Below are 22,465 nucleotides of genomic sequence, written 5' to 3' on the forward strand. Positions count from 1 at the left end.
GCACTGTTAAGAAACGCTGCTCCGGAGCCCTTTGCTGTCCGCTCCAGCGATTCTTTACCCGCAAGTATACGTCTGAGCCTCCAGATTCGCCTATTCCCTCAGTAGGCCCGTTACTGCACGCAACAGCACATTGATCATCTTTCCCTTTTTCCATTTAATTAGACCCCACTTCAGCTTGTGACGGCCCTTAGTTTCTAAATCCTCCTGCAGCTGAACGAGGAGCTCATGGCCCCGTGACTCAGGCACCAAATCCGGACAGTTGAACCAGTCCGCGGGGGTGGGTTCCCCCCCCTCCTTCAAGTATCGGGTGCATTGGGCGAACTCCTGAGCGGGGGTCAGCTTTTCTGCCTTCCGCGCTTTCACCCCGGCTAGGGACATTGTTGATGTTTCCTCCGGGGGCCGATAGTAAACCCGGTCGCTCCCCATTATGCATCCGAACTCCCCTAGGGATAGCTTTGTTCTCCACTCTTTCACCATGGCTTCTTCTCTTTTTACCGAGAAGTAACCATCAATACTTCTTTCCTCCCCTTCTACTGCCTGGTGGTAAGCGATATGCGCCCATAGATCGTTAGCATTCTCTATGTGGTGGTTCCCGGTGCACCAGGGGCAGCACCCAATTAAGTTCTTCTCCATCACCGTGCCCTTTAATCCCATCGGCATGTGCCGCGGTGATCCTGATCCCATCCTCGTCGCCAGGTCTTCGCCGGGCTGAACCGACTTGAGGTGATTCAGAATTTACCCGTTCGTCAGGGCGGGCTGGTGAATAGAGAGGCTGACAAGCTTAATGGTGGCAAAAAACTTTACTTACGTCGCGGGTGGCTGCGACGGAAACGGTTCGGTCATCTGGACAACAATGTGAGTTGCTCCAGCTGGCGAGGCCAATGCCAGTAAACCCGTCCGTAACTCAAGCTGGCGGGAAAAGGGTACGTCTGGGACTGCGTTCGGCGATGGGAAGAAGGATCGATAGGTGATCAGTCTATCGATCGGCTAGCCGCAAGTTGGATCTCTAAGAGGCACTCTGCAGCGTGCTCAAAGTTCTTCGACTTGGGCGGAAGTTGCGCTAGTTTTTAAACGGCCAGCAAGCCAATTACTGGCCGCCACGTATGAATAATTTAGCACTAGCCAATTGCGGGGCATGAATTTACATCCGAATGGCGGGAACTCTTTGCACCGTGCACCTCCGTGCTGCAAAGAGAAAATGCATCCAGCAAAAGCAGCTGCAAAAGTGGCGGGAACACTCTCCTGCACGCGGGTTCTTTATGCAACAAAAACCCTCGCTGTGCAAGAGGCTCTCGTGTGTCAAGAAAATTCCATAGTGCCGAGGCACCAAACTCACTGGGTTATGACAAGGAGGTCTGACATGTGACCTGAAGGTTCGATTGTATTGCCTCTCAAATGCCATTTAATTTTTTGTTGTAGGTTTTAGAAAGCAATTCTAGCAAAACACCAAAGGGTGGCCATCTAAAGTTCCACAAGCCCACAACATGTGGTTAAAAGGCAACTATAGGATTGTACAAAGCAAACAACTGTGGAGTTACTCTTACTGTTTTTTCAATTTAGAAATCACCATGTAGTCTTATTTCATAATGACATATTTAATACAGTTCTACCCACGCTTCAACCTTATTTCTTCCATCTTTCCTCCTCATTAAGTAGCTCTTGTCATACTTTATATGCCTGAGGGTAACATAGGCATCCACTTAAATTGTGTGGGTGGCTCTAACCATTGATTTAAAAATGTAAGATACTGCAAAGCCTGATTTAAGTGTGCCGGCTTATTCATGTGGGAACAGCCTGTTGCTGCTTATTAGTGCTGCTTGCATCTCACTAAGGTTTGTTATTCTTTAGTCAAGGTGCCTTGCTTCTAATAATAGTCTTGAATTGGTAGGACTTGGTCCATTTCAGGACTGCTAATGTCACAGTACTGACAGCTGTTGAGATAAGTTGGAATGATTAGTTGCACATCCTGCACATCATGCAATTTTTGATTGCCTAAACCTACTCTATGTGCTTGAGATACAACATGTCAACACATGCTATATAAGCATACTCTTCTTTCTTTTTGCAGATTCTTATACGAGTGAAGACAACTTCTCAGACTATTGGCACATGAGAGTTTCGTTATTTAATGTTACAACACCTTCTCTTTCAGAAACCCAGTAGGCAGGACTGGACTGGTAGGTCGAGGGCTGTTAGGGCGCTGGGGACCAAACCATGCTGCAGATCCTATTATAACCCGGTAAGGAACAAATGACTGGTGGATGGTGCAGTAGGAAAATAGAGAAATTGTAGCATGTATGCACATCTGGTATCTGTACATGGAACATTGTGAATATATCTTGATATGTATATTTGCCACATGGATTTTACCTGTATGCGATCCATTTAATGAAATATCTTCCTCTCTTTCTATTTACTTCTGTAACCAGGGCAGACTGTTGCTTAAAGGCAACTGCTTAAAAAAAACAAAACAAAAAACCATGAACTGATGACAACAAGGATAATTAGTGAAGTCAAATCCTGCAGGAAAATATTCATAATAAAAATGGAATTTTTTGTTTTGTACATTGGTGTTGCAGGACACCATATATTGCAATAGTCATACTATTGCATTGCAAAATCACCAGTTATTTTTACAATAAAAATTGTCTGTTTGAGATTCCCATTCATTAATGACTGATGTGCAGCAGGCATATCAAGAGATGCATGTCTCCATTGCATTGTTTAAAATGCTGTCCTTGATCTTATCTAAGAGTTCTCTTGCAAATCTGTGTTTTGCTGTACATGTCAAAGCAACAATTGACATGTGGCATATAAAACTACATTAAAATAGTTTATGTAGCACAGTCAGAAGTTAGGATATCCTTCAAGTAAGGCTTCTTGTGCATTATGATGCAGTTTTAGTAACATGCTCTTATGCCCTTCCCCACTTGCCCCAGAGAACTACTGTCTTATTCCTGTTAAAGGATAAGAAGGGGTCTGTGGCAGGACATCTTTGGTGCCTGCCACTTTAAGGGCAGAAAACAGGCAGTAGTCAGGTACCCGATGAGGGCGCCCATTTTGTACCCAGAGATATAAGCCGGGCTGCAGTTTGCTGCTGGAAAGAAGGATGTAACATCAGGCAGAGAGGCTGCTTTGGCTATAATCAGGAGATAACGGCAGGGGCTATGGGGAGAAGGTGACCCCTCGTCCTGGGTAAGATGTAAAATGCACCCTGCTGAGAAAGGGTTGTATGGTGGGGCTCCTAGTGATGTGGGAGCCTCCAGGAAATGCCCGGCCAGTTACCTCCCTGGTGAAAGGTGGGTTGGGGTGCCTTAAGTCCCCAGCCCCACATCCCTGGTGGTGCTCTAATGAACAGAGGGAGTCCAGGGCTTGTTAAGGAGCCCTGAGGCAGAGCTCAGGCCAGAGGAGGGACCTGGGGCTGCACCCAGGCGGCAAGAAAAGCCTGGGGGTGTGACTGAGACCCTGAGAGAGGGGCAACGAACAGAGTGGCCCCATGAGTGTGGGTGAGTGAGGAGGCCCAGTGGGGGCATAGTGGCCCAGTGAGGGGCTAGGAGTGAAATAGGCCTACAGTCATAGAATCGCTCAGTCAATGCTCAAGTGAGGGTAGTGGGAGACACCCGACAGACTGCACCAGGGCTGACTGAGGCGAGGAGAGCTAAGCCTAAAGTCGGGTGAGGCCAGGTGGGATGAGTATGGCCCTGAGAGAGAGGGCAGTATGAAAGAGGCTGGTGAGAGCCAGAAGAGTGAGTGGGACCCTGGTGAGAGAGGGGTAGTATGCGAGTGGCCCTTTGGGGCTGTAGAAAAGAGCTACAACTGTGTGCCCAGTTTGCTTTGGCCATAGGCCGGAGAAGTAGCATCTGCGAGGCATGGGACCCATGGAGGGGAGGTTGGAGTGGGTATTAGGCCTTTGTCAGCAGGGCAAGTAATGGTTAGCCTCCCGCCTTAGTAACAACTCTCATATTTTTTCCATCAAGGCATTGGAGTGAAGCAGGCTGGTACCCCAGCAGCAGGGCAGCCAGTGGAGACTTGGCAAGGAGGCCACCCTGTTACAGGCTCACAGTATTTTTTTGTTATTTCATAAGTGTTTTATTTATCCCACATCTAGTGTCTATTCTGAATACAAAATTCTAATTTCTGTGTGGGTTTCTGGGCCTCTGTATCTGTGGTGCTTGTTGGTATATTATCTCAATACATTACAGACCTTTTGTTCCCCAGCTCCCTGTGGAGGGAAGCGAGCATATTATCTGGATTTTTATAGATGAGGAAACTATGCAAAAATGTAAGATAAGATCTGCATTGCATTAGCTGCATCTTGTTTAAGCATGCCTCACTTCATTTTAACTAGCCAAGGTGCTGCTAGCAAATTTAGCAACAGTAATGCAGAGCTACTTGCTTTTTGGGTAGGCTTGGAGGCCTCATCTACACACTACAGTTAAGGTGTGATTAACCAGTTAATCATGCCTTAAGTGGTCACCTGACACATTCAATCAATTAACGATATGATAAAAAGAGGAATAATTACAAGAAATAATGGCCACAAGCTAGCAGAGAGCAGATTTAGATTGGACATTAGGAGGAACTTCTTCGCAGTTCGAGTGGCCAAGGTCTGGAATGGGCTCCCAAGGGAGGTGGTGCTCTCCCCTACCCTGGGGGTCTTCAAGAGGAGGTTAGATAACCATCTAGCTGGGGTCATCTAGACCCAGCACTCTTTTCTGCCTATGCAGGGGGTCGGACTCAATGATCTATTGAGGTCCCTTCCGACCCTAACATCTATGAATCTATGAATTACAAAGTTATTCCATAGAATATGAGTAATAACTTTTGTAGTTGCTTCCCATCATGTTAACTGAACATGTGACCAGGGGCCCCATGGCTGGGAGCCTCATTAGCTGATCATAGCTCCCAGCAAAGGGGCCCATATGCACCCCTGAGCCTGGCAGCTCCCAGCCATGGGGATGACTAGGGCATCTCATACTTGGGAGATGGCAGCAGATGTGGTCTCTGACTTTCAGGAGAGCCTGGGATGGGTGTCAGCTGGCAGGGGGCTTCCAGGTGCAGGAGCTTGCTTCTTGCTGGTGAAGGGGTAGCTGGGATTGCACTCCCACTGCACAGGCGGTGAGGTCTAATGCACAATCCCACAGTCACACTTCCTGCCATGCATGTGTGGCTCAAGCATTAGATCCCATTGCACCTTTACCTGCATGTGTAGAGGGGCCCCATAGTCTGCTGGATTTAGTGCCGCTGTGGGTAGGTGCTAACACTGCCCCAGCTTGCTCTGCATAAGCTGTAATCATAGCCATAAAAGAAGGATGGCCACCCTGAAATGGCACAGGCAGCTGCCATGTTTGGCACATGTCAGAGCAGCGGATTGGGTGGTGAGCAGAGCAGCCCTTGGGGAGGTGGTAGGGCTTAGCTTGCGGCATGCTTAAACTTGTGGCACACCTGCTATAGAGGAACACCTGCCAGAAAGGTGTCCCACCCCTACTATAGTGATATATCAAAGGCTCCACATTGAATTAGTGGATGAGGCAGTGTATGAACTTGGGTCCTCCCCACTTTTGGATCTTTTGATCACTGTTTCAGGCACAGCTGTGAATACTTAATGCTTGGCCCCTGCAATCTAAAACTGGGCAGTCTAAAACTGGGCATCTGGAAAGTAAGGCATACAGAGTTTACTTGTTATGGATGAAGTCTTAACTGACTTTCTATTTTACAGCAGCTGATGCAGGAGTCTTGTCAAATCACTACATAGACTTGATTAATTCCAAGGAGTGGAAAATAATTTTTCCTGTTTGTCATTCCTGCAGGTGGAAAAGAGATAAGAGCGGTAGCAGAATAGCTCATCCAGTCTCTGGCAAGAACATTTTACAGTTTGTAGCAATCAAGAGGAAAGACTGCGGGGAATGGGCCATCCCAGGGGTAAGAACCAAAGCACCAAATAGACCAAAGTAATACCATGAAAAAGTAAAGTGGTATAGATTTGTTACACTTACTTGTAAATATGCATTATGTAAACTTAGTATGTGTATAGAATGACCATATCTTGCAAAGCAGATGGGAATGCCTTGAGAAACATCAGTTTTACCAAAGAAGTCCACCATTTTATATCCTCTGCTGTTGTTGGACATGATTAACTCTAGTTAAACATAATGGGCACTTTTTACACGTGCTCAGGGGGGCAGCACTTTAATTAAAGCAGCTCTGAGAGTAATTACCACGCTTCAACAGATTCAGTTAATCAGGCCTGCTCTGATGCTCTGTGATTACGGCTCATTGGAGCAGCCTCTGTGCTCACGTATAGGCACCCAATATTTTTTGCCTTGTTTATTTAGAGAGATTGTGCTGCTTTCTTGTTTATGTTGGAGTACTCCATCATTGATGTTCTACAAATGTATTGTACATTCCTCAAGTATCTATACAGTCTAACTTGGAATAATAAGATGTACAAAATAAAGAGCAGAAGAATAACAAGAGCAGAAAGAATGCAAGAGGGATATCAGTATTGGATTTATTTTTAAGGGTATGGTGGATCCAGGAGAGAAGATTAGTGCCACACTGAAACGAGAATTCAGTGAGGAGGCATTGAACTCCTTGCAGAAATCTGCTGCAGAGATAAAAGAGCTGGAACAACAATTAGACAAACTCTTCAACCAGCAACACTTGGTGGTAAGCCTTTCCCGTTTTGTGATAGTGTTGTGAGCTTTAAAGTCTTTACTGAAAGCTCAGTGGAATTCACAGGAGACTGAATCAACACAAAATGCTTGTGTTTTTTTCTACAAGACTAAAGTGTTCTGTTATAGCAGTGGGTTCTGCTTATCCTTTGTTTCTGAGAAATATCCTTGCAGTTAAAGGTAATGTAAGAATGAAGTTGTAGCTGTGACAGTCTAGAAATTGTCCATTATTGGACCAATTACGTAGTTGGGATAGACAAGCTTTTGAATGCAAGAGGACCTGAGGAAGAATGCCTTGCATCTGAAAAGTTGTCTAATTTTATCCCAGCTGCATAGTTGTTCCAATAAAGGATATCAGCCTAAGAAATCCTTGCAGTTGAAGACAATCCTGATTTTTAAAACAGGCTTACCTAGCACAAAACTTTGTTTTGGAACTGGTCAGTTGAATCTTTGCTTGGGTATGGAATCATGAGCAGGGCAAAGCCTTGTTTACTTGGGAGGGACACTGTAAAGGACATTTTCTACCTCTGCCTGATCAGTTGCTTGCTTGGCTAACATAAATGCTTTTAGATAAATTTTTCCTTTTGGGCAAACAGAAGTTCTGCAGAGCTTTAAAGTTAGGATTCCTAGAAAATATTCTGGTTTCATAGATTTCATAAACAGTAGGGCTGGAAGGGACCTTGCAAGATCATTGGGTCCAGCCCCCTGTCTTGCAGGCAGGAAGTCAGCTGGGGTCAAATATCCCAGCAAGATAGGCATTCAAGTGTTTCTTGTAAATGTCCAGAGGAGGTGCTTGCACCACCTCTGGGGGATGTCTGTTCCAGGCAGTAAAGAAGTTTTTCCTTATGTCCAGCCTAAAACAGTCTTCCGGGAGTTCGTGGCCATTGAACCTTGTCTTTCCTTGAGTGCCCTGGTGAGCAGGCGTTCTCTAGGTGGATTGATTTAAATCAAGGTGATTTTAATCATTGATTTAAATCAATCTTCCAACTGATGCTTCTTCACATATTTCCTAAACAATAGTGCAAATCTGACCACTAAAACATGTTAACTTACAACTCAATACAGCATTTTACAACATGTATCCTTAAAGTGTTTTTTTTTTTTAATTTTCACATTTTATTAACTCTAACAGACAAGTCATCACAACACTAAATGTACACTGACCTTAAAACTTCTACAACTAGATCTCGTCTTCCCCACTCCCACAGTCATTTTTATTCATAGACTGAAACAGACATACGAGTTTTCCTGCTTTTTTAACTCCCAGTCGATTTCTTAACTTTTGAGTGAATAATACCAAACAATGAAAATATTCTCTCTATGCCTGCAGAGGAAGCTACTGCTGTGAAAAGTTGGCTTAGCAACTGAAGGTACTCTGTTTCAAGGTGCCTGGCTAATGATTTCCACCAATTCAGGGGAGTGACTTTATTTAAAACATCGTCAGTAAACGTGTACTGTTTAAGTAGTTCCCCTCCAGCCCTGAAACTTATGACTGGCATAACTGAGGAGTGATTTTGAGATGCCCATGCCATGGCAGCAGCATCATCTTCAGAAGTTAGGCCTTTATATCTGGGTTTGAGAATGTTCACGAGAAAATGAGGTAGAGTTAGTGCTTGATCCATTCGCTTCTTTATTGCCTGCAGTTTAACTTGCTGGTTAGGTATTTCTTTCTTCAATGTCTCTTGAAGCGCCTTCCAAATTTTGACAGCATCAGCAAAGCAGCAACAATGTCTGAAGTTTGTTTAAGGCTATGGATATAGGCTTCAGTATATTAAGTTTAACCTCTACAGTCCTCTTTAGTCCAATGCTAGGTACTTTGGATGAGATGCTTCCATCTATTTTATCATGGTTTTCTTCACAAATTTTTATGCGAATGGGCCAGTTCTTAATAAATTGTTCAAAACAATCAACCGCAGAATTCCATCAAACATCTTGACGGAGAATTAGTTTGGATCCTCCTGCTGTCTTCAGTGAAGCTGAAGCAGAAGGGTTGTTATGGACGTATTTTGCAACTTCAACAACTTTTTTTTTTTATTCCTGGAGAAGTACTTAAGTCTTTGGCTAAAAGATGCATTGATCGGGCACTGCAGCCATATGTTGTTAAGGAGTATCCTTCCGTTTCTTCTTCTAAGGATCTTCTCATCTTTGCCACGTTTGCAGCATTGTCTGTGACAGTTGAATTTTTGTTCACAGTTTATTACACCTTTCACTGCCACTTGTTTTAAATATTCTGCTGTGTGGGCATTTCCCGATGTATCTATTATTTCTGAAAGAGATGCAACCCCATCTTCTGTTGTCACACAAGCACATATTACCGGATCACTGTGTACATTGCTACACCCATCAAGGCTCAAACTGGCAAATTTCCCCTGAGAATTTCTTGCACACTGTTCAACTTCCTTCTCGTACACTGTATCTAGCAACCTTCCACCAATGTCTGCTTTACCAGGTGGAGTGTAGTCTGGTCGTAAGGTCTCAACCATGTCAATGAAGTGTTTATTGTTAACAATGCGAAAAGGAGAATTTGTGGCATAAATGAACCCAGCAACCTTTTCATGTATGGTGTCCTGTTGTTATTTGCTGGTCCTTGTTAAAAACCCATCCATGGTGGTGGTTTTACTGGACGATTGAAATCTTTTGCTTGCTACTGATATTTTGTTGTCTGAAATATGTTTAGGTGCAACATTGCTGCTAAAAGTATCAACAGGTGACTATGAAGTTGTTAAAGATAGACAGTCAAAGTCTCATATGCTTAAATGGCATTCTGAAACAAAAATGATATTTGAATAGTCATTCTTCTCAGTTCTTCTCACGCTATTATTCAGTTAATCGTTTAAATTTTTTTCAGCAAGAATGCAGATCTGATTCCGAATTACCAAAAAGCTACGACTGCCTGCACTTCGATTCAGATTCAGAGAATCAGCAATTCAGTCATAGACACAACTTTTAAATGTTTTTTCTACATACCTCGAGGTATCAGGCATGGCTTATGAACACTAAGATGGTGGAGTGGATGGAGCATTCCACAGGAGCGCAGGGGGGTCCCCTGCGCGCTTGGCGGCAGACCCGCTTGGCGACTGGTGCCTCCTGGGTCTGGGGGGCACCCGGGGTTCCCCTATGGCCCCTCGTACTTCCAGTCCACTTTCTGGTCCGCCACTGAGCATGTGGGGGGGGGAGGTGCCCCTACATTCCTGTGGGATGCTCCATCCATTCCACCATCTTAGTGTTCACGAGCCGCGCCTGGTACCTCGAGGTATGTAGAAAAAACATTTAAAGTTGTGTCTGTGGCTGAATCGCTGATTCTCTGAATCCAAATCGAATCTTCGGATTCGGCCAAATCAAATCTTCGGATTCAGCCAAATAGAATCGGGACAGTGATCCGAATCAGTGAATCAAATCCCTGTCCCCTGAATTGGGCCAAATCTGAATCCAAATCGAATACTAGTGAATAGTTATGTTTGTCTAGAGCCTAAGGGTCCACAGGGCAGACAGCATCTTAATACAGGGTTACATGTGCTTGCTTTTAAAGATTTTACTCCTGGTACCAGAAGCTGTCTGGAGCTTGTGTGCCCTCTCTTGGCAGGGTAAATTAGCTCATGCTGAGCTCCATTCAGCCCCAGTTAGACAACTTGTGTATCTCTGCAGACTACAGCATAGTGCAGAAGAGACAACTGGAACATCACTGGAATTATGAGGACAAGATACTAAGTGGATTCAGTCAAAAGGGAAAAATGAGGTTGTAATAGTCATTGTGATGGACAGAAATCTTGGCTGACCAGTTGTACGATCACTTTCAGTTTTTGTTTTTGTTTTTCTTTTTTAAGACATTAGGGTAAGGAGAGTTTTGAGACTGTTTTCCTTCAAATTCTGTGAGGTGTGTTGATGCTGATAGGCAGCTGCCCTCATGTAAGATGCATAGCGAGAGAGAGAGAGGATGGTCATATTTGGTTGAAAAAAACAGTATGGTTCTGATTTAGGAATATTAAACATTTTTTTTCAACTGCATGAGAAGAGTGGCTGAAAATGTGTGGTGTCCACTGGTGATCAGATTGTGAGATATGAAACTAGAGAAGCTTTTGAGGGTGCATGCACAACAGTACAAGCAGGTTTAAATTAAAATCATTCTTTACCATGGTGGAAACTTCTATGGTTCTGTGTCATCTAACTTTGTTGTGGTACTCAGATTATTTTATTTTGGTTTGTTAGGTTTATAAGGGATATGTGGATGATCCTCGTAACACAGATAATGCCTGGTTGGAGACAGAAGCTGTGAACTATCATGATGAATCTGGTGTGTATCAACATTGTGTAGCCTTAGGAATTACTCCTTTCAATATACTGTTGGGGAGGAGAGAGCTGCAGGGCCTGAGATGCACATTTCTGTATTTCTTGAAGCATGAAAATTAGTTGGACATCTAAGGAACAAACAAAATTTACTGTGTTTGCAGGGATGGGGGGTTAGGGGGTATTTTTTTTCGTATCCTCCCAAGAAGTTCAACTATGCCACCCAATAATCGTTTTATTCCAGCTTGGCCATTTCTAATAGACATTCCAAGAGTTATTGTCTGCTAAATAAGAAAAAAATAGTCCATCAGAAGGGTAGATGCATTGTTGAAATATGTATTGAAAAAGACATTGGGAAATGTTATTACATTTCTATATTATCCTGAGCATTGAAAGGAAGGATTTAAATTTGTCTGTTGACTAGTAACTTGTCAGTAGAAATTCTTGGTGCAACAGACACATTGCTTTTGGCCATGACTTCTAAAGGTAGTCTATATATAATTAATCATAGAATCAGATTGGGTCTCTGATATTTTTAGATGCCTTGTCTGAAATGGTCCTTTGACCTTTCATTTCTTTTGTGAATGGACTGTGATGGGAATGCACTCTGGGTCATGTAATAATTGACAGTGTTGGCATCCAGCGTGTTATCACTGACTTCTGATTTGACACTTACAGAAATAAATCTGAGAGGACTCAATAGCTCTGAGGTATGACCTCAAAATTGTTTCTGTAGGTACCAAATCAGAAGTCAGTGATAACATGTTGAAGGCCAACACTGTCAATGGAGTTATGCTAGCTGGGGGTGGGTGGGGAAGGGCGGGTCTAGAGAGGTGGGAAACTCAGATTTTTATTTGTCCTTAACTGCTTTTTCTTTTTAAAGTCATGTTTTTAGCTGCCATGGTCTCAAAGCAACCTTTGGAAAGATGTCCCTTAGACAACTAACATGTCAAGGTCTGCTGGAACTGGCTATGTGTCTGAACTGCTTTCCTGATAGCGCTGCAGAGAAGCGCATCTCACACAGTCCATAGGTGGAATGAGGCAGTGAAGCTGCCCCAGAGGTGCTCCCCTCCCCAGCCCTCAAGCATACTGGAGACAAAATGGCTCAAGAGTGGCTGTGGGACATATCACCAGCCTGTTTCACTGCCAAACCTGGAAATAAAACACATGTAGAGCAGGAAGGTGTAGAGGGGGTGGGAGGGCAGGTGCTTCTTGGCTGTGCTCTCAGGAATGCTGCAAAAAACAGGACAGACACTTTCATAGATTTCATAGACATTAGGGCTGGAAGGGACGTCTGAAGATCACCGAGTCCAGCCCCCTGGCTGAAGGGTGTCAGGATTTAGGGCAGCCGGCCAGTAGTTTTCCCTGACTCCCACCCGGGCAGATAAGGGTCCGGGGCCTTAGAAGGCCGTTAGGCAGGTATTTGTGACGCTTGGAGTGGAATTAATTAGGCAGACGCTTATCAGTTGTAAAGCAAGATTATTTATTTATGTCGTTAAGGTGGTGAATAGCGGAGGTCAGAGATATTTGGTTAGTTATAGCTTAAGGTTTGTAGGTCGTAGGTTGGTCTGTATAAGAGTTTGTTGGTCGGGCAGATAAACGGAGAAAAAATCGGGCCGGTAGGTCGTTGATTTATGTCTGATTAGGTCGAGACGGGGGAGACTGATAAGCGATTAATTTGTTAGTTATTTTTATGTATATGTTTAGAGGTTTTTTTAGGTGTGTGTGCGGAGGTCTCTCGTTTTTTATGGAAGTGAAGACGGGTTTTATTTGTGTAATAGTTAATTGTTTTTTGTTACGTCATAAATTTAATTAGAATCGCCAATTATTTAGTGGTCTTTGTTAGTGTGTTATTATAGGGTTATTTTTTGGTTTTTTTGATCAGTTATAATGATTTATGTATAGCATAGAAGACTAAGTTTTATTTTATGTTGGTGTCGCAGTTATAACTTTTTTTTTTTGATATGTGTAGTAAAAAAGCGGTTATTATTATTATGGTTAACCCTTAGTTAATCTAGTGTAGAAAAAAACTGTTTTGAATGGTTTTATTTGTTTGTGACATGGGCACTATTTAATTGAGTTGTGACATGTTTTTTTGTCTATGGCACACCAAGTCATATTATGTTTATATATAGATCATTTTGTTTATCATTGTTAGTGTTTGGCAAGCGGGTGTATATAAAAGCAAAAAGCGTGGTTAATTTTGTTTTGAGATATTGTAAAATCTAATAACTAAAATATATAAATATAACAATGGCTATTATGATCTATGGTAAATATAAGATAATCAAAGACGCCAACATTTGAATTAACTTAAACGCAGTAAACTGTTATTTTTGATTGTATGTAATCTTTTTTAATTTGATTTTTTAAGGTAATTGAGAGTGTGGTATTAGATTAATGTTTTTTATATGGAGGGTTTTTATAATTGTGGCTTATATTTGAGTTAAATCGTAGTTTTGAAAACACCAATTTTTTGTATCGTCACTAGTGGCCTTTTAAAATTTTTTTTATTGTCACTTTTTTTTTTTTAAACCGTTTTTTTTTTTTTTTTTGAATGTATAGGTTTTTTTAGAATCTTGATTATTTGCCCCCTTCCATCATTATCTCTTTTATTTTATTTTTTATGTTTTTTTTAATGAATGTTTTTGTTTATATCCGACCTTTTTGTGACATCCCCTAAACCTTTAGACTATTAATGTTGGGTTTTTTTAATAATTTAGAGCTTTTTATTTAAAACATTATGACTTGGTTTTATTGTGTAAAGTTTTGAACGGGCTTTAAAATAAAACAAAACAAGTATGTATAAGATTATTAATAGGAAAAGAAAAACCATAAAATGAGTCGTTAGTTATGTTTTTGGTCTAAATTGACAGAAGGTTTAGGATCGAGTTGGAGGTTTTGAAGTCAGCTTTGTTTGTCGAGGAATCTGTTGGTAACAGCAGGAATAGAGCGACAATCTTGTTTGTGACATATGAGTAGGCGGCCATTGTGGCATCGACTTGAGTGTGTTGTAGGTTGGTGTTTGGTGATTTTTGTGATCGGGCAGTCACAGATTGTCTTTTTGTTATCGCTGGGCTTGTAAGGGGATAAAATAAATGAACAGATAAACAAAGAAAACTAAAAAACAATAAAATTGTCTTTTGTATATTTATGAGTATAATGTTGTAGTGGTTGGAATAGTTTATTAATGCCCCCTTTGAGTAGTTGTTTGTTGGGGCAGGCTGTGGTGTTATTTGGAATGTGTTGTTAGGCGTGGGTGTCTTTAGGGCCGGACCAGTTGGCGGGATCAGTTGAGGTTGGTAGCCTAGTATATGTGCCAGTTGTCATTGTCCCGCATCTTTCAGGACGTGCAGCCGTTGTTTGGTAAGCGTGAAGTAGTTTAGAAGGAACCTAAACATGGCTCTTTCCTCTGGTGTCCCCTGGGGTGGCAGTCTTGATTCCTTTCGTGAGTTGAATTGGGAATGTCTTGGCCCTTGGTATTCGACTGGATATGCAGTAAGATGGCTTATGGCCATGGCTGAGTTTGCGGTTGTTGACTTTATAAGGGCTCGCAGTCGTGGAATTTGACTTAAAAGATTTTCTGCTGGCTGAGTAATGAGCAGGTTGAGGAGAAGGCAAAGGATGATGGTGTCCTCTCCTCCATAAATCTCCATGTATGCTTTGATGACGTCAAGGGTGGTGGTGGTGGTTGCACCCTCTGGGTTGGTTATTTGTTTGGTTATTGTTATAGGATGAGCGGTAGCTGTAGTTGTTATTGTGTCTGGTGGGAGGATCGGATTTTCGCTCGTTGCCCCCTCTCTGTGGTACGGAGGTGGGGCCGTTGGGAGTGACGTCATCTCATGGGGCGGGGTAGCTGGGTGGAGTCCCGCCTGTTCTTTTGTGGCTCTGCCCTTCTTTTTTAGGTCCTCTGGGCAGCTCATATTTTTCTCGGTGTCATTTTTTTGTGGCGACGAAGGGTTTTGGCACGTTGCCATCTCCGCAGCAGCTTTGCTGACTGTAGCTAACTGGGTTTTTAAGTTTGTATTTTTACGCAGTAGGAGTGACATTATATTAATCATCTTTTTTTTGTTCCACTCAGAGCTTGCCCACTCCCTTCCGACTCCCTCCTCTCCTTTCAGCGAGAAGTAGCCGCTGACGCACCCTGTCTCTGCTCCGCTCGCTTGGTGATAAGCGATGTGGGCCCATAATTCATCCGCGTTATCTACGCAGCGCCCCCCACTACACCAGGGGCAGTTTTTAATTAATTCCACCTTCATCACATTTTCCCTGTATCCTGTTCGTGACGCCATGTCGGGAGCCAGGGCAGCCGGCCAGCAGCTCTCCCTGACTCCCATTCGGGCAGATAAGGGTCCGGGGCCTTAGAAGGCCGTCAGGCGGGTATTTGTGATGCTTGGAGTGGAATTAATTAGGCGGATGCTTATCAGTTGCAAAGCAAGATTATTTATTCACGCCGTCAAGGTGGTGAATAGCGGAGGTCAGAGATACTTGGTTAGTTATAGCTTAAGGTTCGTAGGTCATAGGTCGGTCTGCATAAGAGTTTGTTGGTCGGGCAGATAAACGGAGAAAAAATAGGGCCGGCAGGTCGTTGATTTATGTCTGATTAGGTCGAGACGGGGGAGACTGACAACCGATCAATTTGTCAGTTATTCTCACGCATACGTTCAGAGGTTTTTTTAGGTGTGTGTGCGGAGGTCTCCCGTTCTTTACGGAAGTGAAGACGGGTTTTATTTGTCTTGTTTTAATTGCTTTTCACCACGTCATAAATTTAATTATAATAGCCAATTATTTAGCGGTCTTCGCTAGGGTGTTGTTATAGGGTTACTCCTTGTTTTTTTTGACCAGTTATAATGATTTATGTACAGCACAGAAGGCTAAGTTTTATTTCATGTTGGTGTCACAGTTATAAATTTCTTTTTGACATGCACAGCAAAAAAGCGGTTACTATCATTATTGTTAACCTTAGTTAACCTAGTACAGAAAAAAACTGTTTTGAATGGTTTTACTTGTTTGTGACATGGGCACTATTTAATTGGGTTGGGACAAAGGGCAGGAAGTCAGCTGGGGTCATAGGATCCCAGCAAGATAAGCATCCAATTTATGCTTGAAGGTGTTCAATGTAGGTGCTTGAACCACCTCCGATGGCAGGCTGTTCCATAACTTGGGGGCTCAGACAGTAAAGAAATTCTTCCTTATGTCCAGCGTGAATCGGTCTTGCAGTAGTTTGTAACCATTCAACCTCGTCATCCCTTGGAGTGCTCTGGTGAACAAACGTGCCCCCAGATCCTGCTGTGCCCTCAGAGCTGCTACAGAAGGTAGTTCAGATGTGCAGCCAGTTTCGACAGACCTTGACATGTTAATTGCCTAAGGGACATCTTTCCAAAGGTTGCTTTGAGACCATAGCAGCTAGAAATACCACTTAAAAAAGAAAAAGCAGTTAAAGACAATTATAAAATCTGTATGTGTTCTCTCCACTGTCATTAGTGGAATTATTCTTCATCTCTGCTTGGTAAGAAGATGTGAAATCAGAATCTGACTCACTTTCTGGGAAGTGGCATGAAAGAGGAAACACCCAGACATTAGGTATATGAAAATAAAGTTGGAGTAATCACGGAGAGGACTGAATGAAAGCTAAAATGTGTTATAATAGCAAGACTGCACTTATAAACAGTGTAATTTACTAGCTAGCCATGCTACTTCCAATATCACAAGAATGGTGTTACCAGATTTATAGTTATCTACTCATTGTTCAGTTAGACACATATAATACATGTATACATACCAGGTAACTCTAGTAATCAAAAATCTAGTTGATATTCATTCTAATAGCAGTAATTGGAGTGAAACTGACATGGTCAGGAATACTCAGCAGGAAGTTACAGCATGGAAGATAGTGAGATGTTAGTGAGGAAAAAGATAAAATAGTATGTGTTTAATTCTTTTGTTTTGCAATCAGGTGAGACAATGGATAACATGCCTCTGGAAGCAGGTGATGATGCTGGGAAAGTAAAATGGGTTGACATCAGTGAAAAACTCAAGCTGTATGCTAATCATAGCCATTTCATCAAACTTGTGGCTGAGAAACGAGGAGCCCACTGGATGGAAGAACCTGTCACTGATTGCCAAAAGTGATGGTTCTGGAAACCGAAACAAATTTTTGAAGGGAAAGACCATTCTACATCATTCAAAGAGAGAGAGGTCATCTTTTATATGTTCCCTTCATTGGTTTTCAGTACTAACAATAAACTTTTAAGGAAGCAGAAGTAGATATATAATGTTAAATCCATCAGACAGGAAAAATTCATATAAAATAGCATGTATATGTGCATGCTTCAGTTAAATTGCTGGCAGAATTTGAGTGCATCCACACATGGCCTTAATCAGAGTTTATGATAATCTTTTGTTTGGCACATAGTTGTAAGTGGAGATGAACTTGACTAAAAATACACTTTTTTTCTATATTGCCATCTTAGTTTGAGCAAGCTCTTAATATCTGCTCACTTACATGGAAGTGTTAGAATCTTAAATTGTACTGGTTCACAAGCTGGGAATTTAGCTGTGTTATCTTACAGGCTGGCTTCAGGTTTAATATACTGGCTTATTTAAGCTGATGCTCTGAAGGACAAATAGGAGGCATGTTTGCATTTCTCTCGCCCATGGGCTAGTATAGCTCCATTGCCATTAATAGAAGTACTCTTCATTTAGACTGGGTAAGCAGATATAAGATTAGAATTTGACTCCTCTCCTGGGGAGTGGAAATTTTAAAGGAATTCACTTTTTAGGTTGAAAGGAGCTATCAGTATGTAGTTGTCCAAACCTTGTGACACACTGGGTAACATAGGGGATTTTCTAGAACATCAAGGGCAGTAATCAATGTGTATATAAATTATAACTTGGAATAAAATGCACATAATCAGAATATTTGCTTGCAGTCATGTCTTCCTTGAATAGACGTATGTACACATGCATAGATTTGCATGTATGTACATGTGCCTGGGTTAACCAACAAATCAAAAACACTGCAGTTGAAATGCTTGTCTTTTCCCACTATCACAGCACAAAAGTGGCTATGAGGCTACTTTTTAACCTCTATTGGTGACTTTGTAAATCCACTACTTTTTTCGCAGGTGTGTGGCGAGACCTGTTTTTAATGCTTCATAGACCACTCCTGATTAGTGAATGCTGTGTCTTAATTATACTATCCTTGTATCCCTCCCAGTACCATTTCAGTCCTTATCCATTCTTGGGTAAGATTCTATCAGCAGTTAACTTGAACTGTCCTTGCCTTTGTAAGAAGTGGTCTGAAATGTTCTCACGTATGTTTTCATCAAGCAAACAAGCCACATTGCTGTTTTCAGGGAAAAGCAAGGATAAGTTACCAGCATTTTATTTTTTATTTTCCACAAATCTGGCTGACTAATATCTCTTACATGCTGATACCCTGCATTGCTTTTTTCAGTTTGCTTTCATATTCTCACATTTTTAAACTTCATAAACTTACTACATTAAAACACAACTGAGGCTACTATTTCTTAAAAGTTTCCAAATATCTCTTCATGTGAAAAGTGTTTGGAAGGCATCCTCACACTTGATTTTTTTGAAACAAAGCAAAGATCCTGCCATGTACAACTAGTGTTGAACTTAACCAATTTCCAATGTAGTACAAAAACATCTGAAAGGGCTCACTTGTTAAACACCAGAGAGAAGGTTAGGGAGCTGAAAATATATTTCAGTGAGTTATACATGTCCTGCAGCTATATCATTGACACTAAGGCACTGAGAGCCACAGGAAAAAAATATATGTGCAGTATAAAGGATGTAGTTAAACTGGGGCCTTTTTTTGCAGGCTTGTGAAGGTTGTCCAATGGAAAGCATATTTATGCTGTCCAAAATGGGAACCTGAATTGTGATCTTAGTTGCAGTACAACATACATGGAGGGAGGAACCTTAGAAGATCCATTGAAGCAGTTAAAAAACATAAAAAAATAAAAAAAAATTGGCATTTTGGTAGCTTTTGCCAATACGTGGTAATATTTTGGATATTAATTCCATTATCTTTGAAACCATCATTCTTAGAAGCATGAAGGTCCATTCTTTAAACTCATTTTAAAGTTGTTGCTTGCACCTTTATGTTCTTAATGTTTTCACACATACCTAATGGTATGAAAAAGGCCTCCAATTCAGAGTATTAAATAGAAAATGGGCTAACATGGTTTTCCTAAGTGCTTGTACTTCAATTAACTTGTGACCAGAAATGGATCCAAGATTTTATGAAGCAGGGTGCAGTTGCAGTGACCGGTGCTGCAGGGGTAGTTGCAACCCCTAGAGTCTAGTCTTCTCCCCTCCCCTGCACAGGAGGGTGAGCAGACCACGCCACAGGAGCAGCAGTTAGGGACTTAGGTCCCAAAGAATGTAAGAATTCTCCCCCTCCCTTCTTTTCTGGGCTCCTCTCTGCCCTCCCCCATGCCTGCCACTGATGGTGTCCCCACTGTCAGCACTGTCCTAGGAGCAAAGGGAGCTCCTGTCCTGGTCCAGCTGGGTTATGCAAGAGCTGGGCTCAACTTGGGATGGCAGCGACAGCTGTGTTCCCCTTCCCTATGTCTGCTCCTGGGCTGGTGGGGAAACACCTGGGAGGAGCAGGCCTCTACCCACTTGTGACTATAGAACACGTGTGCACACATGTACATACATACGGACACACGAGAGAAAATGAATTCCCATCACAAATTTGGGTATGTTGGGGAAGGAAACAATTTTAGCGCACAAAAAATTTTCTACCTTTTTCTTATGTATATTTTTCTCTTCACATCTTTTAGGTTTCAAAAGGAAAATTGCTTTAAAGTCCATTACAGATACAGAATACAATTAAATTTGCTTCAATTAAGAATATATACACAAAAATCTAGTTTTATTTCTTTTCTTGTCATCATTTACTCAATCATTTAAACAAAGTGAATTGTTCAGAGTGCAGTGGCCTGTAGTTCAAGAAAATGTTTCAGAATGTCTTCTCTCTCAACATTGCTCTAACAACAAGACAAATATCAGTGTAATGAAGCATGCCAGTATTTTTATTAGAAATTTTTGTTTTTGTACAATAAATGCTATACAGTAATTCCCAGTAGAGGGCATATTACCTGAAGAAAGGTGCTTTATGCCCAAAAGCTTGTCCAGCATCACTTCCAATTATACAATTGGTCCAATAAAAGCCTTTGTTTCTTGGTTTTAATATGTACGTTTTTAAGTTTTATGTAAGCCTTTGGGTTATCCTTTGTGTGGGCATGTATCTGCTGCATTTGCTATCTCCTCTCAGGGTCTTGTCTGCCATGACTTTGAAGATGGTAAAAAAATAGTTAGATGCTAACCCCTGAGGGGCTAAAACACCATAGACCACCCAGGAGTTGGTTAACAAGGTGTGAAGTTATTGCATTTGGCAACAGTTGCTAGTCGCTGCTCCCAATTGCCTAATTAACTAGGAAGCGGGGAAGACACTGCTTCACCCTGATCACCTTCTCTTCACTGCTGCCTGGCCTTTGGGGTTACTTGGCTGCTGGGCTTCCCTGGGAGTGATCCCCTGGCCCCAGTGAGTCCTGCTGGTCCCCCACCATCCACTCCTCATCAGGTAAGTATTCCCCAGCTCACCCCGCCTTAGACCCCGGCGCTTGTTTGCTGGGGTTTTTTCTCACTGCTCTGCTGCTTCCCATGGCTCCTCCCTCCTTTCCAGTGCCCTGAGGGCAGAGTCCCAGTCCTTCTGTCCTGCCTTTTGAGCACGGCAGCACCTTAATTACCCTAATGTTTCCCTGGTGCGCTAACCCTCCACCGCTGTGGTCCTGGTTCCTCCGGCTGCCTGGAGCCCAGGTCTCCTTAGTAACAGGGCTTCAGCTTGAGCCCCTGTTACACTTTGCATACATAGAGAAGATCTGGGGTATAGGAAGGAAGCTTTGGTTTGGACTGTACAGGCCGGAGCAATTATGGGCAACTAAGAGACTAGATGATGCCCAAACCTTTTCATCTCATGGGCCACATCCAGATGTGCAGGCATGTGTGGTTTGTGGTGCTACAAGCATCTTTGTGGCACTGCAAACCTCATGTGGCAAACATTAAAACATGCCCCATGCTGCAAATTTGGTATTGGGAGTTCCCAATTGCAAAAAAAAACCACAAAAACAAAAAACCGAAGTAAAAACATTGCAACATGTGCCCAACACACAGAGGCTAGGCCATCCAGAGCAATGCTCTGGCTGCTGACCAAGCTTCTGTGCTGCCTCACCTGTGCCCCTGCTGCTCCAGGCCACTAAGTAAGGCTGCTGGGGCCAGCACTGGTGCTGGCCCCAGTCTCCAGCTCTTTCTGGCACATGCAGGAGAGTGTGCTGCGGCAATTTATGCCACTGCAAGCACATGCCCCTGCACTGTGCCATAATGTGAGGGAGAGGTGGGTGGGGGGCAAGCAGGGCAACTGCCTTGGGCACCAAAGTAAAGGAGTGCCAACAGGTGCTGCCCTGCTGGGGCAGGGCATAGGACAGAGCCGCAAGCAGCTTGTTTGTGGGGGTGGTGGGAAGGATGGCTTCTGCCACTGTGTGTGTCCCCCAGATCTTTGTGTGGGGTGAGGGTGGGCTTTGCCCTGGGCACCAAACTTCATTGCTGCAGTATTCCCCCTTCATGTCTGGGCATGACTATGGGGACTTGGTATTTACATTGTTCAGATTCTAGTGCCTTGGTTCTTCTCACAGTTTTGCCTTAGGTTTTAAGGCAGTACACTGAGCCAGGGAATTTGGATAGCCCCCTGGAGCACTCACCTCCCTGAGAAAGGAAAAGCAGGGGTATAGGTGGCCCCCTCAACCAGCTGGTCAACCCTTCACTCCCAGTTCATTCTGTGATGCACCCAAGCCTGTTACGTTACAAGGAATTGAATTAAATTAATGAATGGCTTGGGGGGAAAATGTTCTTTAAAAGCCATGAAAGCTCTGGGAGCCCCCAAAACCAAGGAACCTAGAACCAGAGATCTAGGCTGCCCTTTGACCCTCTTCCCACACACCTGGGCACCCCAGTCAGGGTATCACCATGCAGTTTTTGGTAAGGTGCAGGAATGTTCTTTGTGGAACACAGTGCTAGTGAGAAGGGAGGGGGTCAGAAAATAGCATTTGAGGGCAATTGCTTTCTTCTTTCTCTTCCTTGGCATCCAGCCAATTCCATGCTCAGGGAATAATGGGTAAACTGGAGTCCTTGCCCCTGTGTATTCACTACCACCACCCTAGTGGTGGTTTTACAGTACTGCAGTGCTTAGAAGGTGCTTGTTCCGCTTACAACCCTTGGCAGTGCATGTGCAAACACATCTGAACCAGGACAATTGTGAACCAGTTCCCAATCAGTGACATTTTTGTAATGATTAAAACATTGTCTGCCCACACCTTTTTGTATTTTTTTCAAAATCAGTTTCTTTATGCTCATATGGACTAGGCTGTATAAACCACATAAAATAAGGTAGGGAACAATTCTGACCTGGCGGGGAG

The 22,465-nt window shown here is 42.9% G+C and overlaps 1 protein-coding gene across 6 annotated transcripts in view; it reads left to right on the forward strand.

The window, feature by feature from the left end:
- NUDT9 (nudix hydrolase 9) overlaps nt 1-17,879 on the forward strand; it is a 30,896-nt gene extending 13,017 nt beyond the window's left edge. For 5 of the 6 annotated variants that reach the window (XM_059722278.1, XM_059722277.1, XM_059722280.1 and 2 more), the window contains 5 exons: nt 2,153-2,239; nt 5,811-5,922; nt 6,523-6,669; nt 10,881-10,965; nt 16,915-17,879. In XM_059722278.1, coding sequence (XP_059578261.1) covers nt 2,153-2,239; nt 5,811-5,922; nt 6,523-6,669; nt 10,881-10,965; nt 16,915-17,090 — 607 coding nt within the window. In that variant the 3' untranslated portion in view covers nt 17,091-17,879. The remainder of the gene's footprint in view (nt 1-2,152; nt 2,240-5,810; nt 5,923-6,522; nt 6,670-10,880; nt 10,966-16,914) is intronic. The other variant, XM_059722281.1, reaches the window with a different exon arrangement.
- The last annotated feature ends 4,586 nt before the right edge of the window (nt 17,880-22,465 follow it).

The sequence above is a fragment of the Alligator mississippiensis genome, chromosome 2 (genome assembly GCF_030867095.1).
Source record: "Alligator mississippiensis isolate rAllMis1 chromosome 2, rAllMis1, whole genome shotgun sequence".
Lineage (NCBI taxonomy): Eukaryota > Metazoa > Chordata > Crocodylia > Alligatoridae > Alligator > Alligator mississippiensis.